Source organism: Impatiens glandulifera, chromosome 3, assembly GCF_907164915.1.
Source record: "Impatiens glandulifera chromosome 3, dImpGla2.1, whole genome shotgun sequence".
NCBI classification, from domain to species: domain Eukaryota; kingdom Viridiplantae; phylum Streptophyta; class Magnoliopsida; order Ericales; family Balsaminaceae; genus Impatiens; species Impatiens glandulifera.
The window spans coordinates 53,437,476-53,454,700 of NC_061864.1; the positions used below are offsets into that span (position 1 = coordinate 53,437,476).

Consider the following 17,225-nt stretch of genomic DNA (forward strand, 5'->3'; position numbering starts at 1 on the left):
ACGGGGGAGAACCATAAACCTGTCAAGAAATATTGTCTCATGAAAACAAGAACAAGTGATCGATGTCAATGCAAGAAGAGATAAATTCATTGCAAAAGAACGAGACTTATGACTTGGTGAAATTTTCGAAAGGAAATAAGACTTTGAAGAACAAGTGGGTATTCAAGTTGAAGCATCAAGATAATAGCTCACAGCCTCGATACAAAGCAAGACTAGTTGTGAAGGGCTTTGGTTAGAAAAGGGGGATTGATTTTGAAGAGATTTTCTCACCGGTTGTGAAGAGGTCATCCATCAGAGTTGTGTTAGCATTGGCTGCTAGTCAAGATTTAGAAATTGTAAACTTGATGTGAAGACTGCATTTCTCCATGGTGACTTGGAGGAAGAAATTTATATTGAACAATCCGAGGGTTTCAAAGTTAAAGGTAAAGAAGATCTTGTCTACATGTTGAAGAAAAGTCTGTACAGGCTCAAGCAAGCGCATAGACAATGGTACAGGAAATTTGACTCCTTCATAATGTCATTCATCTCTCGAAGAATTCATCTTTTCATTCGAGATTCAAACACATCGACGTGAGATATCATTGGATACGTGAAGTGCTTGAGGCAAAAGAGCTGAACTTGGAGAAGATTCATACAAGTGAGAATGGTGCAGATATGTTTACAGAGTCCTTTCCTAAGGACAAGTTTGAAGATTGTCGGGAGAGAGCGAATTTATTAGAGCCCACAAAGTTGCGCTGACGGGGGAGATTTTTTGGTGTCAGCTCAAATAGTTTTTGGGCTTGACCAAAAATAAAGCCCATTAGGGCATTTCATTAATTAACACATAAAAAAAAGATGAGAAATAACTTTCTCTCAAATCTCTGCTCCCTCTTTCCTGTACACTCTGTTCTCTCAAAAGAAGGATTCTGATCAGCCTCCGACTAGTCGACCAGGTTAGTTCGTGTAGGCAAGAACATCAGCATTCTTCTGTTCTTCTCTGATCAGCAGTTTTAGGCTAGCAATTTCTTCGACCTCTATTTTTGCTAGTCATCTTTGATGATGATGATATATGTTGTAATGACAAGTTAGGACGAGATTATTTAATGTTTCTTATTATATTACATCTAGGCTTGTATGTGCCAACATTTGTGTACTCATGATATAGTTGATGGTTTAAGTGGTCTAAGGGTCTTGTAGTTTTACCTTAATTGGATTTTCCACGTAAAATCTCGGTGGCTTGTTTTTTGATTGCTTGATGTTCAATTGACTGCCTATTTAATTATAAAGAAGGAAAAAAAGAAATTTTAAGCCTTTATTATAGCTTGTCTAATTGGATTGCTAAACCGGTATTTTTATTTAATTTCTCTAACCTAATGCATATTTAATATTTTAACTACTAAAATTACCATTTGATTTTAATTTTTTTATAATTCTTAAAATTAATGATAAATTCAAATAAAATATTTTAATATAACTATTTTATTTTAAAACTTTTAATAAAAAAAATCATTTATATATAATTCATTCCTAATATGTTTAATTTATAACCACTGTTGAAATATTTATATATAACTTTATTATTTGAAAAAAATATTATACTCTATATATAAATTTAAAATATTAATGTTATTAAAAAAAATATTATCTCAAAATACTTTATTTTCATTAATTATGTAATTGATTCCTATTTGTCATGAACCCAGTTGGTAAAAAATAACAACTATAACTTTTTTCTATTAATTTGATAAATATAATACATTTGTCAAGTTTATATATATAAATAAATTTAAAAGTACATAAACCTCTATAAATATTGTTTAAGAGAAGATTTAACTTAACTAAATAGCTTCAATTAAATACTAATAAATCTTCTCTTAAACTAAATAACACAATTATTTAAATAGTTTGGCATTTCATTGAAAAAAACAACTGACTCAAACAACTTACATCCAATTTGTTTGGTCTCCAAAATGCATAATCACAAGATAGAGGATTTCCCATCATCATATACTTAGTTTCTTAATCAATCCCATCTAATTCTGCAGCCCCTTATCCTTAAAGTATCTTGTAGTTCATGAGAAAGTTGAAAAGAAAGATTAGCTAGCAGCTTTACCTTCTTCAGCCTAGCACAACAAGCCCTCAAAGATAACTCATACCCTTGGACCGTTACGTTTCTAAGGTTTACCAGTTTCGCATCTTGTAGTCGGGTCAAGTTTCCTAATACCATGCACAATCCCGCATCAGATATTCCACAATGACTTAGATTTATCTGCAAGATGTAAATCCATATGAGATCAGAAAAAGAAAGTGTTTTCAAATAGACCTAACTAACTTATACCTGTCTTAAGTTAACTCTGTAATACGCAAGAGCCCAGAAACCGGAATCTTGAATGTTGATACAGCTTTTAAGATCCAAATCAGAAAGCTTTTTGCAACCTGAAGCAATGGCTGCCAAACCTGAACCAGTCACTTTCACAAGATTTCTTAACTCCAAATCAGATAGTTCTTCCAAATATCCTAACCATTTTATCCCCTCATCAGTAACTTCATAACAGTAAGATATATTTAGCTTTTTCATCTTCTTACAACCAGTTGATATAGCAGCTAATCCACCATCACCAATTCCTGTGCACCTGACAGTAAATTATATAAATTTAGCTTTGATATCACATTTATTAAATGGCAATTCAAGATGTAATCTATAAATCAGTTATTTACACACATAATGTACCACTTGGTTGAATTCTGGGTTATTTCTATCTAATCAACAATTTACTCTTCAAGTAACATACTAAAATAACTACCTACATCAAACATGATTATTTGAGAATAATCATATTATTATTCAAATAACCCCATATCAAACGAGGCCCAATTAAATTTAAATCATCAAACATCCTGTCAAGAATACTTGTTCCATTAAATCATCAACTAAAAAATATTTTATTTTATTTTTATTTTGAAATGAAGAAACTATTTTCATTAATCCCTCTTGGCTTGTTTGGTTAGGGATTATTTTGAATAAACCTAGATTATTTAAAAATTCTTAGTTGAAGCTCATTTGATATGCGTTTTTTGAGAAAAAAATTTGGGTTTTTACTAGTTTTTAAAAAAATCTATCTTTTTTACATCACTATCATTCTAACCATCAAATTAATTTCATCAATTAAAATATTAAAACTCTTACTTTATTTTATTAAATTTGAAATACAAAAGAATATTTTAGTAATTAAACCAATTAAAAAACTCAAATAAACTACCTTTTTTTTATCAAACAAGGTTTTTTTGGACAAAATCCCAAACAAGCTCCTAGTGTTGATTTTGAGAAATTAAGTTTTTTTTTTGGTAAAAAGACTTGAAAGATATTAATGTATAATGATAAAATAATATTTATTTGAAAATAAATATTTTAGTATTTTGATTAATGAATTGAGTAATGTGATTGATAAAAAGTGAATGAAATGATGTTTGATTATGTAAAAAAAATAAAAAACTTGATGTTACATGTATAGTGGTGAAATATTATGTCATTCAATCATCAAGTAAAATGTTAAAAGAACTCTTACATTAAGGTTATAAATTTATAATCATTTGATCCAAATAACACACATTTTCATCAATATATATTCTAAATATAGTTAGCAGCTTACCGGTAGAGATCCAACTCATGAATATGTCTGCACTTTGAAGCAATATAAGACAATCCCTCATCTGATATGTTTGTACAAAGCCCTAGTTTCAAGCATGCAAGCTGTGAACAACCAGACAAAAATCGAAGACCTGCAAAAAATATTTTACAAGGTGAAAAAAAGTTAAGTTTAAGAAGATAGAATCAGCAAAATTGATTATAAGTAATAACCTGTATCGTTAACGCCAGAGCAATCCGTAAGATCAAGCTCCTTGAGTTGTGAAGAACAAACTCCTAAACAACGAAGACTAGTATATGATATCAAAATACAAGCCTCTAACTGAAGGATTAAGAGACCTTTACAAAACTGTGATATTGATATTATTGATAAATCAGTAATAGAGTTACAGCAAGTCAAGTTAACATGTCTTAAACTTGAACAAGCTTCAGCTAGCAGCCTTAAGCCACTATCTGTCACTCCTTTGCATTTGCTTAGTCCAACTTCTACCAACGACTTGCAATTGGTAGCAAGTATTTCAAAACTTGCCTCGTTTATTCGAGCCCCGTCAATCCTAATTGTCTTCAGATTCCTCATATTCTTCACTTGGTTGAGTATGCTCGTTGAAAATTCCTGTATCCTCACATACCATGTATACAAAATAAGAAACTAATGTGAATGTATTTATTTGTTTTTAAATAGGATAAGTTGCTTACAAAGAAACTGTAAGCTGCGTATATTTGCAGAAGACCATGATGTCCTCTCATCACGGAACTCAGACCAAACGTGCTGATTTTGTCACATCTTGATAAGTCTAGAATCTGACAGTCAACAAAATTGTCGTAATATAAGAATAACACTAGAGTGTATAATTGATTGAAATGAAGGACTAACGACAGTAACATATGCATTATGTATATAGTTAATTGTAAATATTAATATAACTCTAGTAATAAAATCCTAATCTAACTCACTCGAAGTAGTTGAAGTAGTAAAGTCTTTAACTTAAAGGTTAGCCTAAGGAGGTGGATATCCTCAGCTTCCTTGAGGTCCTGGGTTCGAGTCTGTCAGGGGACAAGTTCTGCTCGTCCGCGAGCTATATGCTTAACCCGCGGGGATTAGTCGCACTCCATAGGAGAAGCGGAACCCAGCGTTCTCAAAAAAATATATCTCAAATATATATAATTTTAAAAAAAATCTAATCTAGTTATGTATAAAACTTATATAAAATAGTTAGAGTTCATCTATACTTTTTTAACAATTATTTATATATACAATGCTCTCCCACAAACGAAACAGTGAGCTTGTCATGATCAGCTTCATCATTTCGAGTTTACAAAACTGCATCAATTGGGCTTTCAATTGTGAGGAGAATACTGCACTAAATATTGACATTTCCATAGATTTTGAAGTTGGGATTTGTTGCATATTGATATTGACATTTGCATAGATTTTGAAGTTTAAATTTGTTGTGGCCAATAATATTCTTAATTCATTAGCATTAATATGAAATAGGTGTTTCTGTTTTTTATTTCTTTTCTATATTGGGATATGACTTTTTACTACTTTAGCACAACATCACCCCACACCAATCAAGGGCTTGTTTGATGAAAGATTATTTGAATTTAATCCAAATTCAAACATATCATTAAATAAATAGCAAATTACCTTTACTTTATTTTATTTTATAATATTTTAAAATATCAAAATGATTTTTGTCAAGTTTTACCCAATTAACCCCAATTTTACATCAAAGAAAGTTTTTTCAAATAATCCAAATAACCTTACAAGTTCAACCCACCAAATAGCTATATACCTAAGTATCATGTTCAATTCTCACTTAAAAACGCTTTGATTTAAGTGGGTCATACCAATCCTAGGGAATAAACCCCTGGAAATCAAAACCAACTTTTGCTCTGTTTTCAAGCCTCTACATGAGTTCTTCTATTCAATCTTTGTTTCCCATGAATTTGCAAGAAATTCTCAACTTCAACTCTAATACCATGAAAGAATTTATCTAAAACTAATACTACTCTAACAAAACAATGAATTATGAGTTGACAAAAGAACCTGAAGTGAAGGACAACCATTTCCAAGATGATGCAAACCTTCATCATCAACAAAATTAGATGCCACCATAGCTAAAACCTCCAGCCTTTGCAGAGAAGCAATTGACATTAGCGAATGATTTGTCACCTAAAACATAAACCACTTCTCAAATCTACAATTCTAAATAACAATGAATTCAAGGTAAAAGTGAAATCAGTGAAAAAAAAACCTTTAGATAAGAGATATCCAGATACTTCAACTTAAAGCATTTCTTCGTAAGAAGATCAATACCAAGATCAGTAATCTTAAAGCACCATTTCAAACTAAATCTCTCAAGATTACTACACCCAACCGCTATCTTCGCAAGACCAACATCCGTAACCGCTAAGCATTTATCCATCTTCAGATCCTTCAAACTAGATGAGAACGACAAAGCCGCTACCTCTCTATCCCCAAAATCACATGAATAAGAAACATCAATAATTTCCAGATTCGGACAAACTCGAATCAGTCTCTCCAATCCTCCAGATCTCAATCCAGACGATCGGCTGAGTATAAGAGTCCTCAGACTCTGACTCCAACCGAATGAAACACCGCCCATCAGAATCGCTACCGTACCGTCGTCGATTCTGGGACATACGGAGAGATCGAGAGACTCGATTCGTTGGTATCGACGGAGTAAGGTAGGGAGGAATTCGGTGCGGAGAATACGGAGGGAGGTGCGATGAATGGAGTCGAGACGGAGAAAGGTTTTGCAGACGGAACGGAATGTCTTGCGATCGGATTCACCTGGGAGATTGTTGAGTACGCGGAGGAGGAGGTCGTCTGTGAGGAGAGAGAGAATCGGAGATGAGTCTTCTTGTTCCATTGAGAAATTTGATCTAGGTTGGGACGAAGAGGAAGTAGAGAAGACGGAGGTTGAGAAGTGGTATGCGACGAACAATGGAGGAAATTAGGAAGATGAATGAGCCGAAAGGAATCAATGGAATCGCTTTCATGTTACTGTTTGAAGATTTTGATTTGTGTTCTTGAGCTGTTTCAGGTGGCCGGAGGAGGATCACGGTCGTCGGAAAATGCAGCTCAGGGGAGAGAGAAAGATAGAGAGAGAGAGAGACAGAGTGTGATGTTTACATGTGATATGATAAATGATAAGCGGTGGATACTTTGGAAAATCATTTATTTATGTTTTTCAAATAATCAATTATCATTCTAATATTATTTATTTTTTTATAAACAATTATTTTCTTAATATTTTTTTATATACAAATTTATTTTACCTAAAATAATTTAATATATTAAACATTTATTTTGATTCCTAATATTTTTATTTTAATATAATATATATATAAATAAAAATGATATGACTTATATAAGTAGACCAGGATTATTCCGTGTAGGATTTGGTTTAAAAAAAGAGTTATATATAAATCAGTGTTAAACATAAATTTTGTCAATTTTTTATTAATTAAATAAGAAAGTAGTGAATTAAATTGAATTTTATTTTTTAAAATTAGAGAGTTATGTTATACTTTTATTTTAATTTTTTCGAGATGGGACCATTCGTCTTATTCGAGAAAATTATGTTAAAATTAAATATCACATCTGAATGCAAGTACACAATTAAATTAAATTTATGGTGATTTGTTTTCTTGGTAAAATTTATGGTGATTTATATTTATATTTTTATTTTAAAAAAAAATACTATGGACTTGTTTGTTTATGATTTTTATTATTTGTTTTATAAATATTTAATAAGAAATAAATTTTAACCTAATGAGATAGAAGTACCGTAATGGTTATTAAATTACTTGAATTTTCACTTTAAAAGATTTAAATGAAAGTGATGACTTTAAAGTTATAATAGATTCCTATATAAAAAAATCAATTATTTGTGTTTTTAATTTACTGAATTATTATAATGTTATTTTTATATAGTAAAATTATTTTAGTTAATGAATGATTATGTTAATGTACTTTTAATAGTGTACAAATTTAAGTATTGACTTATTTGCATTAAAAAGTTTATAGATTATTTTATTTAAATGTTTATTTAGATATTTTACATTGAAATTATTACATAAAACACTTTTTGTTTTTACTTAATCTGACATAGATATTATCTGTTAATTTATTATTGTATTTACAAACAAAAATAGATAAATGCTAGCATTGCCTCTCTTTTGTTTGACATGAAGGATATTGATGGTATTTAAGTTTGTTTTAAAAGTCATCTGACATCATTATCTAGGCTTTGTTTGATCTTGAATGATTTAAATAACTTTTTTTTTTTAGTTTATTTAGAAACTTATAATTACAAATTTATTATTAATAATATTAAAGAATTAAATTTAAAATAATTTAAATTAGATGACTATAAATAGAATAGTTAATTAGTACCACGTTATTTAAGAACAACTTGGCGTACCCGATTCGCGGATAACACGTCATGCGTGGGACCCACAACTTGATGTACGGTTGATTTCAATGTTAACGTGTGATGAGATGACCACCGTACCTATACGCTCTACTTTTTTTTTATGTCATTTTCTTTAATGGTGGGGTTAGGTCAAGTTGATAATTTATTTGAATTTTTATATTTACATATTTAAATATAAGAGAGTTTTGAAACTATTACAAATAACATACAATCATCCTTCCATTCAAATTAGTTATAAAATGAAATGTGGACTTTTGTTCAATTAAAAATAATTGTTTTTTGATTATTGGGTGGATCAGTCAAGTTTTATCTTAGGTGCTCGTTTGTTCAAATGATTTTTTTATTTTTATTTTTCTTAGTTTTTATCTCAAAATTCAATTATTATTTTAATCATCTAATTATTATTTTTATCTATTTAAATATAAAAATACATTTTATTTAATTATATAAAATTAATTTATCTTTAAAAATTAAAAAAATATTTTTGACTTAACTATAAAAAATTAGTTCTTAAGAAATTTAATCAAATATAATTTTTAGGGAGAAAATCAAGAAAACCTAAATAACCAAATATCAAACGAGCCCTTGGTTTAATATTGAGTTTTAATAAATAAAAAAAAATTAAATTTATTAATGGATATTATTTTTATTTTTATTAATTATTAATCATATATTTTTTAAATTTTACTTGAGAGTTTACATGAATTTTAATTTAAAACAGGGTAAATAGAAATCAAACTCCTCACTTACCTATTATATCTTAAAAATCACTCTTGTAATTTAAAATAATTTTTTTTAATTATTAATTATTAATTATTAAAATATATAATATTTTTAAAAAATCATTAAAATATATAATGTTTCAATTTTGATAATTTTTTGGTTGAAAAATAACATAATCACTGCCATCATTCCTTCTCCTTAAACTATATTATTGAGTTATATAATAATAGAATATATAATAATAGAATCAGATTTACCGCTTAAGAGAATCTGTGTGACATCTATTCTAATAAGAATCAGATTTACCACTTACACTTAAACTTTAAACGATGTTATTGAGTTATAAGTGTATTAGACCTTTAGTCCAAGAATGAATCCGACGACTGATGGTCGATCAATTAATATTGAAAATACACATATTGTAGCGACCAAACACAACATAAGAACGCCCGTAAATAGAGAGGGTACATGGATTCAATTGTTTGGGATGACAACAAATATGTGGAATCATGATCTTCTTAGTCGGGCCCGTAATGATATTGGAGAATTTATTGAACTCGGTGAGAAAAATCAATTAGTACAGAAGAACGATTGTATTAAAATTAAGGTGCGTCATTCTTATCTACATAGTCGTTACCATTAATCTATTTGGGTTGATAACGGGGCACATGTATATAAAGTGATGGTGTGGCTTGAACGTCCTATTGGCGTGTCTCCTCTTCGGGGTCTTCTTCATCATCAAATATGTTTGTGTCAGAGGTGTCGACTTCATGTGGACTAACAAGAGATTCAATTATTACACCATTTTACATCGATTGGATCCGTATGGATAGCCTTGCTGATATTGAAAGATTAGTTGTTGAGATAACAAATTCGAGAAGATTTGATATGGTTGGGAGGGTGGTTGAGCAGGACAAGGATGTATTAAATTAGTCAATAGTTTTACGTGGATGAGATGGAGCATTTGTCTTCACACACCTAAAGTTACGATGATTACCCGAATGTCAAAAGAATAGAGAATAGGCAGGTGGTGGTATATCAAGAGGTGAGTTCATCAACTCCTCGTCATATTTCAGATTTGTTGTCTGAGAAAAATTATTGAAGATGTAGAAAATAAATTATGGTATCATGCAGAGGATATAATCCAAGTCAATCCTATTATAACACTTTATCTTGAGATTAATATTCTTGAATCACACGTTTTTATTCATGATGTGTCTAATGAGGATTCAGTGGATTTTGAGTTAGATTATGATGTCAACGAGAATATACAAGTAGAATTCTCGACAAATAATATGACAATGGATGAAAACAAATCTCCCATGAAGGAGGTCCTTGAATTAGAGATTGAAGTGTACCCCAATGTGCACGAGATTCCACCCCTCCCGTAACTTTCCACTCAAGTCATTTTTCATCGAAAAACTACCAACATTGTCAGCTGAAAAAGCTAAACGATCTACCATAGAGTTATATGTAAGTAGGAAATCGTATCTCGAAGCCGAGAAATGATTATTCCGACTTCATTTTATTAATGATTGGAAAAATTATTGCCTGGAATGTTTATGGATTAAATGATGGTGTGAAGAGAGGTATGATTAAGTCACTAATGTGAACCTTTGGTTGTGTCATATATTGTTTTAATGAGATAAAAATTTGGAAGATGGATTAGTGGATCGTTAAGGATTTATGTAATTAGAGGTTATTTGATTGGGAGGCTCTTGATTTTATAGGGACATCAGGTAGAATTCTTGTTGCATGAAATGATGATATGTATGAGAAACTGGATGTTAATTTTGGTAGATATTCGGTTAACATTCAATTAAGAAATCGGAAAGATAATTTTTGATGGATATTTCTACGGTCTATGGACCAGTTCTTACACAATTTAAAACTGAGTTCTTTAATGTGATGAAGAATGTAGATAGCCTTTAGAACTTACCAATTGTTTTTGCGGGCGACATGAATGATGTGAGATTTCCGTCTGAAAAAAAATGTGTCAATAGGAATAGTTGCCTAATGCGTGAGTTCTCAAAGATAATTGAAGAACTTGAACTTATCAATTTGCCTTTGGAAGATGGTCAATTCACCTTTAGGAGAAGTAATGGCAATGAGGGTTACGTTCATTCTCGTATCGACAAATTTCTTATTAATGAATCAATCTTTTAAGGATTTTCTAATATATTTCAAAAGATCCTTCCATGGAGTTGTTTGATCACCGACCGATCTTGATGGAATTCCAAAAGATGGAGAGAATATGTCGACCATTTAGACTCAAAAATAAATGGTTGATCAAAGATGACTTTATATCGCGTGTGCAATCATGGTGGGTGATATCAGTCATCGGTTGGTTCTCTGTCGAGTAATCTCTTTGTGAACTTAACGAATCTATGTAAACTTCTCAAAAGTTTGTTCATGGGAGATCGTACTTTATTTTGTGCTCAAATCAATAACTGCTGTTATGAAATTAATGTCATTGACAGGAATAAGGAGATTCGTGAACTCTCCGCTGAGGAGGTTAGTTCTTGGATTCACATTGTTAATAAATTACTCAATATGTGTAAGGAATAATATATTGGGGCACGCAAGTGAAGTAGAGCTACATGGTTAAGAGTCGGAGATAGAAACACCAAGTTTTTACATGGAATCTCTAACATGCAAGCAATAAATAGTGTGATTAATTTGATCTCGATCGAGAAGAAGTTTATGATAGTGAATTTGAAATCTCTACAATTATTATCAAATTTTATAAGGGTTTGTTTAAAAAGTCATTTAAGGTTAAATTGAATGGTATAACTTATTAGATATCTTGTCTTTAAATAAACAGAATATATATATATATATATATAATGATGTTACAAATAAATGAAATAACTAAAATATAAAGAATAACGAAATCACCAAACAATGTGCTTAGTACATTTCCCTTAAAACAGTTACACCGTCTCCCCTTGTACTAGAGAGCTTATCACAGATGATTATCTCTTAGGGTACAACAAATCTAGTAGTGATTCAGCACCGGAATCACTACGCAACGAACTTGACAAAGTACCTGAATCAATCACCGGGTTTCAATGGAAATACGACGAGTCAAAACTCGAAGAACACTCGATTGAGTGATGAACTCGAAGAACACTCGATTGAGTAAAGAACTCGAAGAATACTCAATAAAACAAGAAAAAACCTTTCGAATTCTAGAGTGATAATGAAAATAATGAAGAAGAGATATTGGATATTTTTCAGAGTTCCAACATGAAGGGATATTTATAGCCGAAAATTAAACCATCACAATAAATTCATTTATCAATCCAACAGTTGATAATTCATCCAACGACTGTCATTCCTAGACTCTTGACACTTCAAGACTCTTGGCATTCGATCTTATCCATTGCCATTAAATTTCACTAAAAATTCACATTTGAATTTAATTTGAATTTATATTTATTTGGATTAAATTATATTTAATTTATTTATCCAAATTCTCATTTCCATTTAATTAATGGAATTAGTTTAAAATTTCCAACAATCCCCCACATTAATAGAAATTGAAAGATTAATCCGGTGAAAGGTTCAACAGTTGAATTCTACATAGGATATGTAGATGTAACCCTTTGAACTTTCCCTTATGAAAATATATAACTATACTAGAAGATTAGTAGACTCAATGTCTTTGAACTATTCTGCCATTTGTGTAAACGATTACACACTTTCACATATAATTCTTCCTGATACATGTCAAGCTCTCATAGTTGTGTCCGTTTTGCCATGGAACACACGTCTGGTTCTGTGAGAGGGTCTATAATTGAGCCGTGCAATTTCTTCGAAGCGGCCCCACTTCTCCCTCACATAGGTGATCTTTTTGCTCACAAAGAATCATTAAAAGCGATATACTTATCCTCATCAAAATATATATTGTTTCGTTATAAGATTAATCCTCAACAATAACATTTTAAGTTAGTACAATTAGGTTGTCCCATTAAACCTGGTTCTCGGGATCTCTAGTCTGCATAAATTGCGTTTTCCTTCATACCAACTTATAGTAGGCTTATGTTTTAAAAGACTTTTAAACTAACTCTCTATTCAACAGTTTGGTTAGTGTATCAACAATGTTATCTTTGACTAACATAGTCAAATGTGATAACTCTATAAGAGAGTGCAGTCTAATGACATTATGTCTAAGATATGTATATCTAGATTTGTCATTTACTCTAAGTTTGTCTAATTTCATATTATTATCACAATAATTAGAAATTTCCTTTTAGACAATCTTGAAATATCTTCTAATAAGCATAGTCATTCATACATACTTATCATTTAAACAATCTTTTGTGAAAATATTATTTACATGGCTAACTAGTAGACAAAATGTCTTTGAACTATTATGCCTTCGTGTAAACGATTACATATTTCACAAAAAAAAATATTTTTCATTGGAAGATTTTCACCCATATAGTTGCATTTTCAAGTGTAAACGTATTCACTTATAAACGTAAAGTCTTTCATATCACTTTATCATTTGATAACAACCTGCTACATTGTTTAGTGTAACTCGTATCCTTAGTGGATTTAATCATTTTTATTGTAATTTTTAACGATAAAAATATCGTATAAAGACACGTAATGTAATAATCACTTTTATTGTCTTCATGATATATACAATTGTCACATTTATTGACTTTTCAATTAAAATCAAAATATGATCAAAATTTTCATACCATTATTTTAAACATTTTTATAAGTCATAATTAATTTTACAAGCCAATTTTTTTTATTAATTTATTTCAAAAAATCTATTTTGAAGATATTTGCTCTTCAGATTTGTATGAAAATAATATTAAATAAAACCGCATCTCTTGATTTCAAACCCTCATAAAATTAAATTGAGCACCAACTAAGCAAATTTAAACAAGACATTTTCTTGTTATGTTAAGTTCTACAATTTTATCTTTTGTAAAAAATATATTTCTCTAACAATGGATCATTCTTTTATTTATCATAATATACACAATAATACTTTGTGTTATTATTATCAATAAAAACATTTACCCCCACATTCGTGTTGGTACCTTTTAAAACACACCTCTATGTGAATTAAATCAAAAGTTTTTTTTAATCAAGAGATTACCACACAATTCTTATGTTATATACTTATCATTAAATTAATATGATAACTCTTATTGTGTTATACTTATCATTAAATTAATAAGATAACTCTTATTGTGAATATTTAATTGAATAAATCATTCATATATAATTTCTATATAAGAGATTAGAATGTTTATTCAGATATAAACCATTTTCCACATAATCTATATTTAAGAAACTATAATGTTGAATCAATTGAAATATTCATTTCAACATATTATATCTATAAAGAAATTAAAATATTTAATCAAATAAATATTCATCATCAAGTCACGTGATTTCTACAAAAACAAATCATAATGTTTCAAACATCTTTAGCCAAAGCCGCTTGAATATTTATTTTTGGTTTCACGTTTGCATCCGATGATGTCGGCACATATGCCATATGCCACATTATTTCTCAAATTAGTTAAGATTTTTTCTTATAAGACCAAATCAAACAAGTTCTTATTAAAATCTAGAACCAAATAGGCCCTCTATATTAATATCGCATAATTACAAGTCTTCTTTTTTTGCTCTTCAAATTCCATCAACATATCTCTTCAACTTCTTGGTCTCCAACTTTATTGCTATTACGACCTTCTATTTCCTTTAAGTAGAAGAATCTATTTATTTTCATTGACTCTACTCCGTAAACAAAAAAAATATATACACATTTAAAAATGATATCTTAACACCATAATAAAATGTAGTATACAAAACAATGTATAAATAAATAGATCACATCTCCTTAATTAGTAATCACCATATAACATTCTTATTAATTATGGGCGCTTAATTAATTTAAAAATGTATATATTATAATTAATTATTTTAAAACGGAAATCATATGTTTCAGTTATAATGAATTTTAATTACTATTAATAAATATAGCTATTAATTTTCTGAAAATTATAAATGAATTTAATTACTATTAATAAATATAGCTATTAATTTTCTGAAAATTATAAGCTAACCTTGTAGTTAGGTTTCATTTATTATAAATAACAATTTTAGTAACTATCAAACTTTTAGTTAAAAAAAAAAACAAATTATTGTTTATCTAATTTATTTCCATGATAACTTTTATATATTGAATATACATTTTTTCTTAGAAAATTTATATGTCAACATAAGCTTATAAAATTAAGCTTTTAACAACAAAAAAAAGGAAAATAAAATGCTAATAATTTGACATATATATATATATATATATAATAAAGACTTATCTTTATTGGTCGATTCTTCCTATTATTAAAATGAATAATTTCAATTTGTCAAAATGAGTCATCATCTCTTTTGCAACATCGCAACTCATATTCTGAAACATCAAAGACAAAGATATTCAACAACAAAAGCTACTAAATAACTTAGCACACAAAACTGTTTTAAAATTGTTACATATCTTATCTTTTATAAATAATCAGAAAATATATATATAATGATGGTACAAATAAATGAAATAACTAAAATATAAAGAAGAACGAAATCACCAAATACAATGTTGATTTAAAGTATGTTCTTAGCACATTTTCCTTAAAATAGTTACATTGTCTCCCCTTGTGCTGGAGTGCTGTCTCCCAGGGTACAATGAATCTAGCAGTGATTCAGCACCGGAATCACTACGTAGCGAACTTGACAAAGTAACTGAATCAATAACCAGGTTTCAACGAAAATACGACAAGTCAAAACTCGAAGAACACTCGATTAAGTGATGAACTCGAAGAACACTCGATTGAGTGAAGAACTCGAAGAACACTCGATTGAGTGAAGAACTCGAAGAACACTCGATTGAGTGAAGAACTCGAAGAACACTCGATTGAGTGAAGAACTCGAAGAACACTTAATAAAACAAAGAAAAAACCTTTCAAATTCTAGAGATAATGAAAATAATGAAGAAAAGATATTGAATATTTTTCAGAGTTCCAACGTGAAGGGATATTAATAGTCGGAAATTAAACCATCACAATAAATTCATTTATCAATTCAACGACTGATAATTCATTAAACGACTGTCATTCCTAACTCTTGACATTTCAAGACTCTTGGCATTCGATCTTATCCATTGCCATTAAATTTCACTAAAAATTCACATTTTAATTTAATATGAATTTATATTCATTTGGATTAAATTATATTTAATTTATTCATCCAAATTCTCATTCCAATCTATATATATATAATGATGCTTAATTTTTAAAGTGTCCGGATTGTCGGGTCGAGAGCTGTGGTTAATTTGGATACTTGGGTCGGATTGTGGGTTGACCCGCCTTTAAATTTAAAACGGTTAAAAATAAAATTAAAAATGCTAGAGGTATGTTTCGAACTTGCAACCTAACAAAACAAGTACAACTCTTTAACCAACTAGGCTACAAAGACGTTATATTTTAAATTCAACACCAAATTTGATAAACGCGGGACGTTTTAATATTAATATAAGTTCAACTTTTTAACGAACTAATCTATATATATATAATGATGCCCATAAACTTAAAACGGTTAAAGATAAATTTAAAAATATTATTTGTAGGTTTCGAACTTGCAACCTAACAAAAGAAGTACAACCTTTAACCAAATGTGATTGAGATGTGGTTTGTCGAGGGATAATAGACCAGTATCATTTGAAAGTGGTTAAAGAAATATGAATAAAATATTTAATTGACCAAAATGTGAGGTTACGATGCTAATTATTAAAAATTATGAATCAAATATTTAATTGACCAAGTGAAAGTGTAAAGTCACGAAATGAGAGATTCATTCGAAAAAAATATGTGATGAAACATGTGATAGAATAAGTTGTTTTATCGAAGTGAATAAAATGTGAAATGAGAGCATTATATTTTTTATTTTAATAATTTTAAACATTGAATAAATATTATTAGAATTTTTTTTTATCCTTATCCGTGTGTATCGCACGGAAATTTTCCTAGTTTAATTAATAGAATTAGTATAAAATTTCAACATAACTTTTGATTCAATTAGTACAACGCAAAACGATATGTTGAATGCTCGTTTTACGTTGGAGGAGGTTGAGGAGGCCAATAAGGGTGTGATGGTGATAAAGCGTCAAGATGCGATGAGTTTATTTTTGATTTTTTAAGAAGGCATGACATTTCCTTAGAACTGAAATTATGGAAACAATTGATCATTTTTATCGATTTTCATCATTTGATAAGATTTGAAACTCTATTTTGATATTTCTCATTCGTAAAACTCTCTAGGAAGTATTGATGTGAAGAATTTTAAGCATATTAGTCTCGTTTCTTCATTCTATAAGATTGTCATAAAAT

General features: G+C 29.4%; 2 protein-coding genes across 2 annotated transcripts in view; both read right to left on the reverse strand.

The window, feature by feature from the left end:
• LOC124930382 (probable protein disulfide-isomerase A6) overlaps positions 1 to 800 on the reverse strand; it is a 5,618-nt gene extending 4,818 nt beyond the window's left edge. The window contains exons 1-2 of the mRNA XM_047470733.1: positions 636 to 800; positions 13 to 19 (exon numbers count right to left, since the gene is read on the reverse strand). Of these exons, the coding sequence (XP_047326689.1) occupies positions 13 to 19; positions 636 to 800 (172 nt within the window). The remainder of the gene's footprint in view (positions 1 to 12; positions 20 to 635) is intronic.
• A 1,079-nt stretch (positions 801 to 1,879) lies between these two features.
• Positions 1,880 to 6,796, reverse strand: LOC124932809 (F-box/LRR-repeat protein 3-like). Its single transcript, XM_047473491.1, has 7 exons — positions 5,884 to 6,796; positions 5,676 to 5,801; positions 4,322 to 4,426; positions 3,839 to 4,238; positions 3,630 to 3,759; positions 2,318 to 2,612; positions 1,880 to 2,248 (listed from the first exon to the last, which is right to left on the reverse strand). The coding sequence occupies exons 1-7, from the start codon at positions 6,520 to 6,522 to the stop codon at positions 2,003 to 2,005; spliced, it is 1,941 nt and encodes a 646-aa protein (XP_047329447.1). The 5' UTR covers positions 6,523 to 6,796; the 3' UTR covers positions 1,880 to 2,002.
• Between the last annotated feature and the right edge of the window lie 10,429 nt (positions 6,797 to 17,225).

Bases quoted from the DNA above. Each gene is read 5' to 3' on its own strand.
- LOC124932809 (XM_047473491.1), bottom strand. From the start codon at position 6,522: ATGGAACAAGAAGACTCATCTCCGATTCTCTCTCTCCTCACAGACGAC. The intron at 4,239-4,321 runs GTAAGCAACTTA...GTGAGGATACAG, and splicing joins ACGCAGCTTACAGTTTCTTT to GAATTTTCAACGAGCATACT. The intron at 2,613-3,629 runs GTAAGCTGCTAA...ATTTACTGTCAG, and splicing joins CATGAGTTGGATCTCTACCG to GTGCACAGGAATTGGTGATG.